Source organism: Cucurbita maxima, unplaced genomic scaffold (assembly GCF_002738345.1).
Source record: "Cucurbita maxima cultivar Rimu unplaced genomic scaffold, Cmax_1.0 Cma_Scf00001, whole genome shotgun sequence".
In the NCBI taxonomy this organism is placed as follows: domain Eukaryota; kingdom Viridiplantae; phylum Streptophyta; class Magnoliopsida; order Cucurbitales; family Cucurbitaceae; genus Cucurbita; species Cucurbita maxima.
Window position 1 is genome coordinate 6649193 of NW_019272017.1, and position 12543 is coordinate 6661735.

The window sequence follows — 12543 nt, forward strand, 5'->3', positions numbered from 1 at the left end:
TTTTTTTTTTTTTTTTTTTTGGGATTCCAATTATAATTTTTTTTTTTGAATTTAACTTAAAAAAAATCATGAATTTCTGTTTCTGAATTAGTTTTTATTAATTAAATATTTTTATTTTCAATTTCTTTACTTATTTTTCAAAAATAAAATTTGTAGGAAGAAAAAAAAAAAAAAAAAAAAATGTTTTTACAAATTCTATGGCATTTGAGTATGCAATCAAATATACCCTGAATATAAAAATTAAAAATTCCCAAATTCTTATTTTTAAAAAAATATATTTATGAGTGAAATTACGAAAATACCCTTATAAAACTAGATTTTAGAGAATGGTGCTTTTTAGATTTTCCATCTCTTTAATTTATTTTTATTCTTTAATAATGACGTAGGAGTAATTTCCTTTGTGGAAAATATTTTTTATTTTATTTTTTTTTAATAAAGAAAAAAGTTGATAAAGTTGGTTAGAAGGAATGTTGGGAATATGGCAATATGTAATGAATGAGAGAGAAATATTAAAAAGAAAAATGATATTTATTCATATTCTCTTCCCAAATTCTCTCCAGTGGATACTAATTCATCATCCTCTTTCTCTCATTCCCATCCTATTTGCTTCTCATTATTTGAATCTTCCCCCTAACCCTCTTATTCATCTTCTATCTCAAATTTTCTTCTCTTAAATGGTTGTTCGGGTCAAATCTTAGATCAAGTTACGTTGTTCAATGAGCCCGTAGAATTAAGTTGTTGATCCGAGAAAGGCTGACCAAGCCAATGATGTTTAGTTGGTTTTTTCAGATGATCAACCACACTGAGACTGAGACACGACTTGATCTCCCACAGGGATAGTATTGAGAAATCTCGGGCAATGGGTGAAAACCCGATCCAGCAACACGAAAAGTTATCTAAAGAAACTGCGACTGTTGTGTAATAATTGTTGGATGTAAATTCAATAACTTGCCATATGAATTTGAGATCCTATTCTCTTACATCAAATGGTAAAAAGCTGTCACTCAAATTGTGACAGTCTCACCAAATAGTTTATCCTCAAGTAAGTTTTATGCGTAGTTGATAACGGAAATTTGTAAAAAATAGACTAAAAATTTTAATTTTTATCAATAAAAAAAAAATTATACTAACCTAAATTTTAAAAATAGAAAACAAAAAAATTATTTGGAAGCATAATTATTTTATTAAAATAAACCCCATTGAGTTATAATGCAAATATGGGGTGAAAATCACTTATAATATTTTTTTATTAAAAAAAAAAACAAAATTTCTAACATTTCAAAATGTTTCAAACCTGTTTATATATATAATTATTTAATGTAAAAAAGAATATTAATTATATTAATTAAAGCAATACTATATAGATCCAAACGTATAAAACAAATAATGGAAGGTTCTGAACAGCATATTAAAAATAAGAGTGGGATACGCGTCATACAATTTAGAGGGCATCCGACTCAAGCTACAAGTGGGGTGAAAAAAAATTTATAAAAATAAATAAATATAAATAATGAAGAGAAAGATTCAAACAATTTCTGTCTATACTAACCAGATGCACTTTCGTCCTATAAAAAAACATGTAATTATATGTGTTGATTTATGAGAACCATCTTCACTCTTAGAAGTAATTCAAATTAAGTAAGTAACGTAATCAAGGAAATGTGTCGAGAACATCAAATGTCGAATCTGAATCGTGGGTATGGATCGTTTCATTGCAACTATTTTGGGTTAGCGTTGACTATATTGATTCAAGATAAAACGTTGTTTATGATTCCTGCTCAATGCATCATTATTTATGATTCTCGTGCATTGCATCATTGTTTATAATTCCCGCTCGTTGCACGTTGCCCACACACCTATATATTAGTTCATATACATTGGTGCAATATTAATTTGGAGAGATTTGCAAGCTATGCTATATGCATACACACATGATTATTAGAGAACTAAAATAAAATATGATTCTATTCTTATCTTCAATCTTAATATTTTCTGTTATTATTCTTTTCATTTGTCCTACTTACCACTTTCATTATAATCCTATGAACACTGATTAATTAAGAAGCTTCTAAACATGTTACAATATAAATATGGATCTACGCTTAATTAACTCGTTACGAGTTTATTCCAAAATTTTCAAGAAGTCACTTAATATAGGATTACTGCAAATTAAGCACGTTTAACATTGAAGTTTCTATGATTAAATCATCGAAAAGGAAAGTGCATAATGTTGTTATAGACCGTATCTTTTATTTCCTTTAAGCATTTGTAATCATCTTATCGTCAAGATCGCTCTCATTCGGATGTGGTCTCGATTTGTTTACGTATTTATCATTTATTTGAGTGTCGCAACGACGCATATTCTTAATTGTGGATAATATATATATATATATATATATATATATATATATATATATATATATATATATATATATATATCAATTATATGGTTCCCCAAAAAATATACACAATAATTATTCAAAATAAAAATAAAATCTATTATTTTATTCCCACGTAAGAGTAGCTGATTCCCATAATGTCGTTCCAAGAAATAAATAATAATAATAATAATAATAAATAAATAAAGTGGAGCACTAAAAATATCCTCCAAATATTTATTCATCAACTACTAGCGAAATGGATAGTGATCTATCTCAAGGGATATTTCGGTAATTATACATTGAAGTAACATTTATTATAATATGACTGATATTGTTCCATATTAAAAGCTAAATTTATTGAAATATTTACAAGATTTGTTAAATTAATTAAAAAAATATAATTTAATTCTTATTTATTAAGATTTGTAGCTTTCTACTGTTTAAACCTATTTTCTTTACCTTAAAAGGAAAAAAAAACTTTATATTATTATAAATTATAATTAATGCAACTGGCCAGTGTCTTTTTTATTTCCCTCAAAATTTTTAAAATTAATCAATTAATAAAATATTTTCACTCTGCTTATAAACAATATTTCGTTCTCCTTTTCATTCGAAGAAGTGATATTTCACCTATATGTAGTAATATTTTAAAATAATTTTTAAATTTGAATCTAATTAAATAATTCAAATATATGAATACAATTTAAAACAATATATAAATAATTCCATCCTTAAGCTTATAATGGTAATTAAAAAGGCCCTAATAGAGTATCATGACTGCTCTTACTTCTATTTCTTCTATGACTCTCACATCGAAACATATTACAAAATTTCAGAACTTCCTCTTTTCATTTACACGTTTCGCACGTTCGTTCTCCAATATAATCATAATAAATCCAATTCCATCCAATTCTTCTTAGGTTCTGGTTCTTCTTACAACAATTTTTAACCACACTCTAGAGCCCCTCCGATCACTGGAATCCTTTTTTGGCAAAGAAATCTTGTTCTTGATTCAAAGATGATAAAAAAATTCCTTAACTTTTCGATGACAAGAACTTCACTCACGAATCTTCAAGAACTTCACTCCCTCGTCCTCCAAATTCTTTGTGTACAAAATGATGTCGTATACATAACAAGCTTCCAAGTAGTCTTTTTGAGCTGAAAGCTTTAAATATTTCATTCCATTAGCTTCTCTACACTTGGTGAAAAACTCCAACATTCCCGATCGGTATAGAGCTTTTGGGTTTCCATTGTTGACGCATTTTCCCATGAATGACCAAAATTTTGGGTTGATGTTCCATCGAAGAGTACGGAAGTTTCCAATGGATGAGTGTTGGAATATGTAGCCGTGGTTTGATGCTTTGAGAAATTCCATGGTGGCTAATTTGGCATGGACCAAGTCCTTGATTGAATAAGCTGCAACTTTTGTCAGAATTTCGATCAATAAATCATTCGGGAGTGATTCTATGGTCGTGGAGAAGCATTGAAACACGCCATTTTGGTTGTCCTGCACATCATAAATTAGAGGGAAACAAACTTAAAGAAGAGCTCGAGCCAATGCCAAATCGACAAATCATCTACATCTTTTATCAAATATTCACTATGAAAGTTTATCCTCTTTTTTTTAAAACAAATCTAAAGTTAAATACATTTTTTTATCAAATATTCATTTTTTTAATAAAATATTCACTTTTTTAAATATATATTTTTGTGTAAGTAATTATTATATGTAAATCATTCAGAAAGAAATAAGCTACACGGATGCTATGTTTTTGTAAGTTTCATTAATGGAATTTTTTTTTTCCTTTTTGGTTTATATTTCCATTACCTAACAGCATAAACCTAATTTCAGTTTTGGTTGGCATTTATTAATATTCGTCTTTTAAAATAAATAAAGCGTCTCGTAGGAAGAGGTTTTATCGTCCATATTTCGTTTTCCACCCCAATTGATGTAAGATCTCACAATGTACTTCCGAGTACCGACTTTATTATAAATGTAGTAATATTTTAAAATAATTTTCAAATTTGAATATTGATAAGCATTGACCGTTAATTAATTCAAATATATGAATACAATTATAAAAAATATAAATAATTCTATTATTAAGCTAATAACGGTAATTACAAGTGCCCTACAACATATCATAACTCCCGGTTCTAAGCATATTACAAAATCTCGAAACTTCTTCATTCCATTTACACGCTTCACACGTGTGTTCTCCATAATAATCATCCTCATCGTTCTCACCCCATCCAATTCTTCTCACGTTCTTCTTACAACAATTCTTAACCACACTCTCACTGCCCCTCTGATCAACGAAATCCTTTTTCGGCAAAGAAATCTTGTTCTTAATCCAAAGATAACGAACAAATTCCCTAACTCTTCGACGACATTCAGCCAATTTAAACCCTAATTTTGCCTCACAAATCTTCAAGAACTTCACTCCCTCATCCTCCAAACTCGTTGCGTACAAAATGATGCCGTATACGTAACAAGCTTTCGGGTAGCCTTTTTGGGCAGAAAGCTTTAAATATGCTATTCCAAAAGCTTCTCTAGAATGGGTGAAGAATTCCAACATTCCCGTCTGGTATAGAGTCTCTGGGTTTCCGTTGTTGTTACATTTTTCCATGAACGACCAAAACTCTATGCTGTTTTTCCATAGAAGCTTATGGAAGTTTCCAAAGGACGCGTGCTCGAATATGTAGCCATGACTTGATGCTTTGAGAAAATCCTTGGTGGCTAATTTGGCTTGGATTAAGTCCGTGAATGAAAAAGCAGCAACTTTTGCTAGAACTTCAATCAATAAATCGTTTGGGAGTGATTCTATGGTCGGTGGAAAATCACTGAAACGCATCATCTTAGTTGTCCTACACATCATAAATTAGAGGGAAACAAACTTAAAGAAGAGCTCTAGCAGCCACCAAATTGACAGAAGCAGGTCACAACCACGGTAATAAATTTATTATTCAAAACTCTTGACGAAAAACAATCAAATAATTTTTATTAATAAAAAAGCATACATGCAAAAATTAAGCTAACGTACCGTGAAATTTGAGAGTCAAGAGCCTGTGATTTTGGATTCAGGAAACCGGCCATCGTTCTACGATCTGCAAGCTTTTCACTTATGAACGGCTTATGAACGGCGTGGTTCGGTTGTTTATCAAGAATTTCAGGAATATTTTGATGGAGACGAGCAGAAAGGAAGCAGTGAGATGGGGCTTTAAAGGAGAGAAAAAGTGTTTGGGAAGAGGAAAATATGTTGATTGGAGGGAAAATGGAAGAGTTTATATAAGGAAAATATTTTATTTTTCTAATTGAGTGTTGAATTTCCTAATCTTATTACAAAATCTGATTTTAATTATCTTTTTTAAAAAAAAATCTGAAGTTAAATATTTTAAAATTACAGCTTTTATTTAATTTCCAATTGTTATTACAATTATCTTTCCGTAAATCTTGGGTTTACCCGACTATATCTACTCTGTTAATATTTCTTTTTGTGGATGATTATTTAAAAAAAAATCATGAATTTTTTTATTTATTTATCTGTTTTTGAAATGTATATTTATTAAACAGTTATTAAATTAATATTTGAAAATTTAAAGATTATGAAAGTTTATAACTATAATTAGGTTTTCAAAATTCAACCCAAAATTTTAAAATTAAAAAGATAAAATAGTTTAGTAAAATCTATTTTTGTAATACAAATTTAATTAAAAAAAAAAGATAGAATCTCCCTGTTACAAAAATTACAAGAAAATATAATACACATTTCAAAAATAAAAAAGAAAGGCAAAACAAAATAATTATTAAATAGAGTGTAGACAGTGGATAGTTCACGGACATTTTATCAAATAATATAATACACGTTTAAAAATGCTATACAATATCGTACATTTTAATACTTCTATATCATTCAATTCGTTTTATTAACTATAGAAGTATATAAAATGAGATATATATTTAGATTAAGAGACATATCTAACCCTTCATAATTATTTACTTTAATTATAATAATAATGGTTGTTTAAGTTATTTAAATTTTTTATTGTATTAGTAGCTTTTAATTGATAGTGCCAAAACTTAGAACACATATTTAGTAAGTAATTATTAAATATGATCATTTAGAAAGAATAAGCTGTAGGGATGCTATGTTTTTGTAAGTTTCATTAATGGAGAAGATCTTGTTTCCTTTTTGGTTTATAGCATAAAACTAAGTGTAGTGAAAGTAAATTTATGGTTCTTATTTCAAGTCCAGTATCTTAGCCGACATATCACACGATGTTTGGTTATAATATAATTTGTAATGGTCGAAACTTAATGATAGTATATATATATTTTATTTCTTTTTTGGGGTTCCCATCAAGGTTTTTAAAACCCATTTGGTAGGCAGAAGTTTTCACAGGCTTAAAAAAAAAATGATTAGTTTTCCTCTCTAACAGAGGTATGATTTACCATATATTTTAGATTTTATTATAAATGCACTAATTTTTTAAAATAATTTCCAATTTCGAATCTCGACGGTTAATTAATTCAAATATATGAATACAATTATAAAAAATAACAAAGAATTGTATCATTAATTTCATAATGGTAATTACAAGTGCCCTACCATAATATCATAACTCCCTGTTCTAAGCATATTACAAAATCTCAAAACTTCCCCATTCCATTTACACGCTTCGCACGTGTTTTCTCCATAATAATTATCCTCATCGTTCCAATCCCATCCAATTCTTCTCACGTTCTTCTTACAACAATTCTTAATCACATTCTCACAACCCCTTCGATCATTGGAATACTTTTCCTGTACAGAAATCTTGTTCTTAACCCAAAGATGACGAACAAATTCCTTAACTCTCCGACGACATTCAGCCAGTTTAAACCCTAATTTTTCCTCGCAAATCTTCAAGAACTTCACTCCTTCATCCTCCATACTCGTTGCGTACAAAATGATGCCGTATACGTAACAAGCTTCCGAGTAGCCTTTTTGGGCAGACATCTTTAAATATGTCATTCCAGAAGCTTCTCTACAATGGGTGAAGAATTCCAACATTCCCTTTCGATATAGAGTCTCTGGGTTTCCGTTGTTATTGCATTTTTCCATGAACGACCAGAACTCTGTGCTGTTGTTCCATAGAAGTTTATGGAAGTTTTCAAGAGATGCGTGCTGAAATATGTAGTTGTGGCTTGATGCTTCGAGAAATTTTTTGGTGGCTAGTTTGGCTTGGACTAAGTCGGTGTATGAAGAAGCTGCAACTTTTGCCAAAATTTCGATCAATAAATCGTTTGGGAGTGATTCTATGGCCGGTGGAGAAGCGCTCAAACGCGCTGTTTTGGTTTTCCTGCACATCATAAATTAAAGGGAAACAAATTTAAAGAAGAGCTCGAGCCGCCACCAAATCGACAGAAGCAGGTCCCAACCACCATAATAAATTTATTATTGATAACTGGTAGACGAAAAATAGTTAAATAATTTTGATTGATAAAAAAGCATGCATGCAAAAATTAAGGTAATGTACCGTGAAATGTGAGAGCCAAGAGACTGTGATTTTCGTTTCAGGGAACCGGCCATCGTTCTACGATCTGCAAGCTTTTTCCTTGTGAACGAAATCGTGGAATTGTTTATCAAGAAGTTGAGGAATATTTTGATCGAGCCAAGGAAAATTCCGAATCAGATGAAGTTTTAAAGGAAAGAAAAAGTGTTTGGGAAGAGGAAAATATGTTGATTGGTGGGAAGATGGGAGAATTTATATAAGGAAAATATTTTGATTTTTTCTGTTGAGTTTTGAATTTCCTTATCTTATTACTAAATCTGATTTTAATTATCTTTTTTAAAAACAAATCTGAAGTTAAATATTTCAAAATTACACCCTTTATTTAATTTCCAATTCTTATTACATTATCTTTCCGCAAATTTTGGCTTACCCCAACTATATCTACTCTTTTAATTTTTCTTTTAATATTTTAATATTTTTTTATTTATCTCATCTACATTATTATTATATATTCACCCTTTTTGAAATATATATTTATCTAACGGTTATTAAATTAAAATTTAAAATTTTAAAGATTATGAAAATTTATAACCATATTAAGTAATTGTTTCAAAATATTTTGCACAAGAAATTCTGTTTATTTTTTTAATCAAATTCTTTAAAACTAAAATTGAAAATTTGACTTAAAATTAATTTTAAAAATATGTGAAAATTGTAGCAAATAAATTAGGAAAAAAACCAACTTGTTATCAAACAAACTTAATTGAAAATTTAGCTTATAAATACTAGTTTTACTTATTGGTTTCTTTATTTTCTCATTTACTTTTTTTATATGAGAAAAAATAGTTTATATACGGTCCGTCTTTTCCAGCCAAGACTACCACCTCTATTTTTGGTCTTAGTTTCAAATTATTTAATTTTTCAATTTCAAAATAATTTTAATAGTTTGATAATTATTTTATTTTTAAAATATTAAGCTTATAAATACTTCATCCCTGTATGAATTTCTACATCTTGTTATCCATATTGGTTGGTAGTTGATTAGAGATCGGTGATTGAAGAGGGGACGAGTGAGTGTTAGGGAAGACAGTGGGCCCCATGAATTGTAAGATCCTACATTGATTAGAGAGAATAAAACATTATTTACCAGGGTATAAAAACTTTTTTCTAGCCGACCCGTTTTAAATCGACCTCATAAAAAAATAATAATAATAATAACAGCAAAGAGAGTGTGTGCGGGTGGTGTTAGGTGACAGAAGTGGAGAGCATCAACCTTAGAGACACGTTATTTACTAATTTTGTGAGACCATTCAAGTTATTTGCTCCCATGATTGTGGTCGATTCCACTGAAAAAAATTCAATAATATTCTTAATTAAACAAAATTTAAAAATACCCTTAAATTAAAAAATCAAAAATATTTTTACCATCACAGTTAATATTATTTTTTAAAAATGCACTTGAATGTTTAAAAAAATACCATTAAGCTTTTAAAAGTTTTATTAATGTTCCTAAAAAAATTTTAAAAACTTAAAGAAGTTAAAAAAAATGTAAGCCTGATGTGGTGTAGAAAGATCACACCATCATATGGAGAGGAGAACAATTCATTTGTAAGGGTGTAGAAATCTCTTCTAATAGATTGTGTTTTTAAAAACTTGAAGGAAAGTTGAAAAGGAAAAAATCTAAAGATGATAATATTTGTTAACAATAAACTTAATGTAACAACTCGAAATTTTCTACTTAAAGGTCGTTGTTGTATATATATCATAAACATTGAATGCGGAAATAGTTCATTTAAATTTCATAAAACGTAACTTTTATCTTAAAACACAGCCAAGACTTATGTGTTTCGAAAACACCTTCAAAACGACACAACAAAAGGCTAAATAAACGTTTAAATTAAAAACATCCTATTCTAGCCCAACCCTATGCATGAGTTATGGTCTCGAATTGCGATGTCGTCGTCAACCATACAAAAATGTCTTGCCTTAACCTGAAAAATGTAGAAGCACATCACTTGAGTATTTGAAGAAATACTCCGTAAGTGACTTCACTATTGTGGCTAAATGCAAGAACATGCGAATGCAATGACAAAACCTATTATTTCAATCTATTTTCCTACGGTACTGTTTTAACGGGTAACTTGGATGTGTACCATATACTCTACACACAACCCATACGTGTGAGTATGGACTCACCAGTCAGTTCGCACACTGTTGGTCCATTTTCCTTGTTGGGTGAGCACACTCTGGGAGCTTCTTAGGCCAGACACCCGTTAGAACTAATAACCACCACGACAACATTATGTAAAACAAAATGATCGTACCATTGCCGACAACATTATGTAAAACATAATGATCATACCCCTATCAGAAGCATTTTGTAAAACATAATGATCATACCCCTGCCCATCGTGGTGAAATACTTCGAACTTTAGAGTCTTTGCATGAGTTAAATCTTGAAATATTTATATATGTTTATTATAGTATTATTTTCATACAAATCATTTAACACGCGTTAACATTTCCAAGATATTCTATTTTCTCTTGTGTACCCTCTTCCACATAATTTCAATTATATTTACAATTTTCCCACTCTGTCTAACTGTGTTTCCTTTTTTTTAATTATATTCACAATCTTCCTCCCTCCGTGTTTGTTGTTTAGTTAGTTTTATGAAATTCTTATTTATTTGTCTGAAATGACTTTAATCCTTAATTCAAAACTAATTAGTTATAACAAAATTAATAAATTAATATCAATAGATAAAATAAAATAAAAGGAAAACTATAAACTCTTCCAACAACATCTCTTTCTAACCAAACTAAATCCAAACCTTTTTGTTTTTTTATTTGTATTTGTTTTTACGGAAAAATAAGATTCTGATATGTTAAATAGGCTTAACCTTTGTTTTTATTTTTGTTTATTACCTTTTCAATCATGTTAGCAATTAGTTCCCGCCAATTTAATATATTTTATTTTTTCTGCTATTGATCATGAAGTATCTTTCTAAGAGTAAATTTTTAAATAAAATTAAATAATGAGATAAAAGAATAGAGATTTGAGATATAACTTATGTAGAAATATCAAATTTCTCTCCTATATAAATTTTCATTGTCCCTTATAAATTCTGTTTTTTTTCATTTTAAAAGATGGTTAAGGAGAGATTATTGTGACAGAAATAGGGAATAATTGTTTTTATTTTATTTTATTTATTTATTTATTTTAAAATATAATAATAATATTTATTTTTTTATTTTTTTGGGCAAATAGTATTATGGGCCGTGTAGGTCAAAGCCAGATATTGAGTAGTGTGCCAACAATAAAGCTGGCCTCCAAGTTGTTAGATTGTTAGATCTCACACTAATATTCAAGAGAGTGAATTATGAGGTCTCACATTAGTAATAACTAAGCATAACACATTTTAAAGGTAAATGTTAGCAGTGAGCTTAGACTATTACCGTTTATAAATATATTTTTTTATTAATTTAACTAAAAAAATTTACAATATTGCAATAATTCATGGGTTTTTTCCACTAAAATTGTCAGTAAAGAATTCACGTTTTTTCAATGTCTGAAAATGAAATTTCTCAACGATTCTTACACGTCATGATACTATCAATAAATTAACATTAATATTATCAGCTAAAAAGAAAAACAACCAAAAATAAATAAATAAATAAATATATATATATATATATATATATATATATATATATATATATATATATATATATTTAAATTCTAACCAAGAAAACACTGAGTTCAGCACCATTATTGCTATCGGGATTCATCATGTAGAACGTCTCCGAGTCCTTGGATCCAGTCACTCGCTCAAAATACGCTCTCATGTACGTCAATTGATCACCGTCCGCCGTCTCCGCCGCTTCCTCCGCCGGGATCACGCCGGCGCCCATCGACACCGCGTTCAAAGTCTGCATAATTTTCATATCCTCACTGGACGGATCTCTCCGAACTCCATATCCCGATTTTCTTCCATTACAGTACAATGTCCAAATCGGCTCTTCCAGAATCTTCCTCTTCTCCGACGGCCGCTTCTCGCACTCCAACGCGAGCCTGACGAGCCCTTGCCCCATGTCCTGGAGGAGTTTCCCCGTCGGAATCGCCAGTTCCAAAATCAAAATCGGGAGGCACCTAGGGCTTTCTTGGAACACCAAATTCACTCGCGACTTCCGATAACCGAAGATCGTTCCAGTGATCCGAGCGCCGCCGTGTACGTAGCCGTCGTGTAGCCGACTGCCGTTTAGTGGAATTCGACACGCCGGCGACAGAATCGGAAGTGTACGGAAGACGGAGCGGACTTGCCGGAGGAGTTTTGTAGGCTTTGAGAAACCTGATCGTTTTGGAGATGGTTGGAGTGAAATTGCCGGCAGTGGTGACGACTGCGGAGATGACCGTAGAGGCGGCGCCGGCGAGGGGGATTTTCTCGGCTCGGCCATTTTGGTAAATGGGATTTTGATGAAAACGCGGTGGTGGGGGAGAGTTTGTATAAGAAGAGGGAATTTGTTGTGGCATCCACGATTGAATCATTTTAATTATAATTATTAATATTATTATTTTTCGTGAGGCAAAAATATTTTATTACGCATATGTATTTTTTCTTAAATACATTAATATGTTGACTATTTTTATCATTTTTTTTTTCAATTT

The 12543-nt window shown here is 30.1% G+C and overlaps 2 protein-coding genes across 2 annotated transcripts; both read right to left on the reverse strand.

The window, feature by feature from the left end:
- Positions 1-6976: 6976 nt before the first annotated feature.
- Positions 6977-7954, reverse strand: LOC111487244 (putative F-box protein At1g67623). Its single transcript, XM_023134596.1, has 2 exons — positions 7902-7954; positions 6977-7724 (listed from the first exon to the last, which is right to left on the reverse strand). The coding sequence occupies exons 1-2, from the start codon at positions 7952-7954 to the stop codon at positions 6977-6979; spliced, it is 801 nt and encodes a 266-aa protein (XP_022990364.1).
- Positions 7955-11607: 3653 nt separating this feature from the next.
- Positions 11608-12455, reverse strand: LOC111484137 (protein MIZU-KUSSEI 1). The gene has a single exon (XM_023130619.1). The coding sequence runs from the start codon at positions 12330-12332 to the stop codon at positions 11610-11612; it is 723 nt and encodes a 240-aa protein (XP_022986387.1). The 5' UTR covers positions 12333-12455; the 3' UTR covers positions 11608-11609.
- Between the last annotated feature and the right edge of the window lie 88 nt (positions 12456-12543).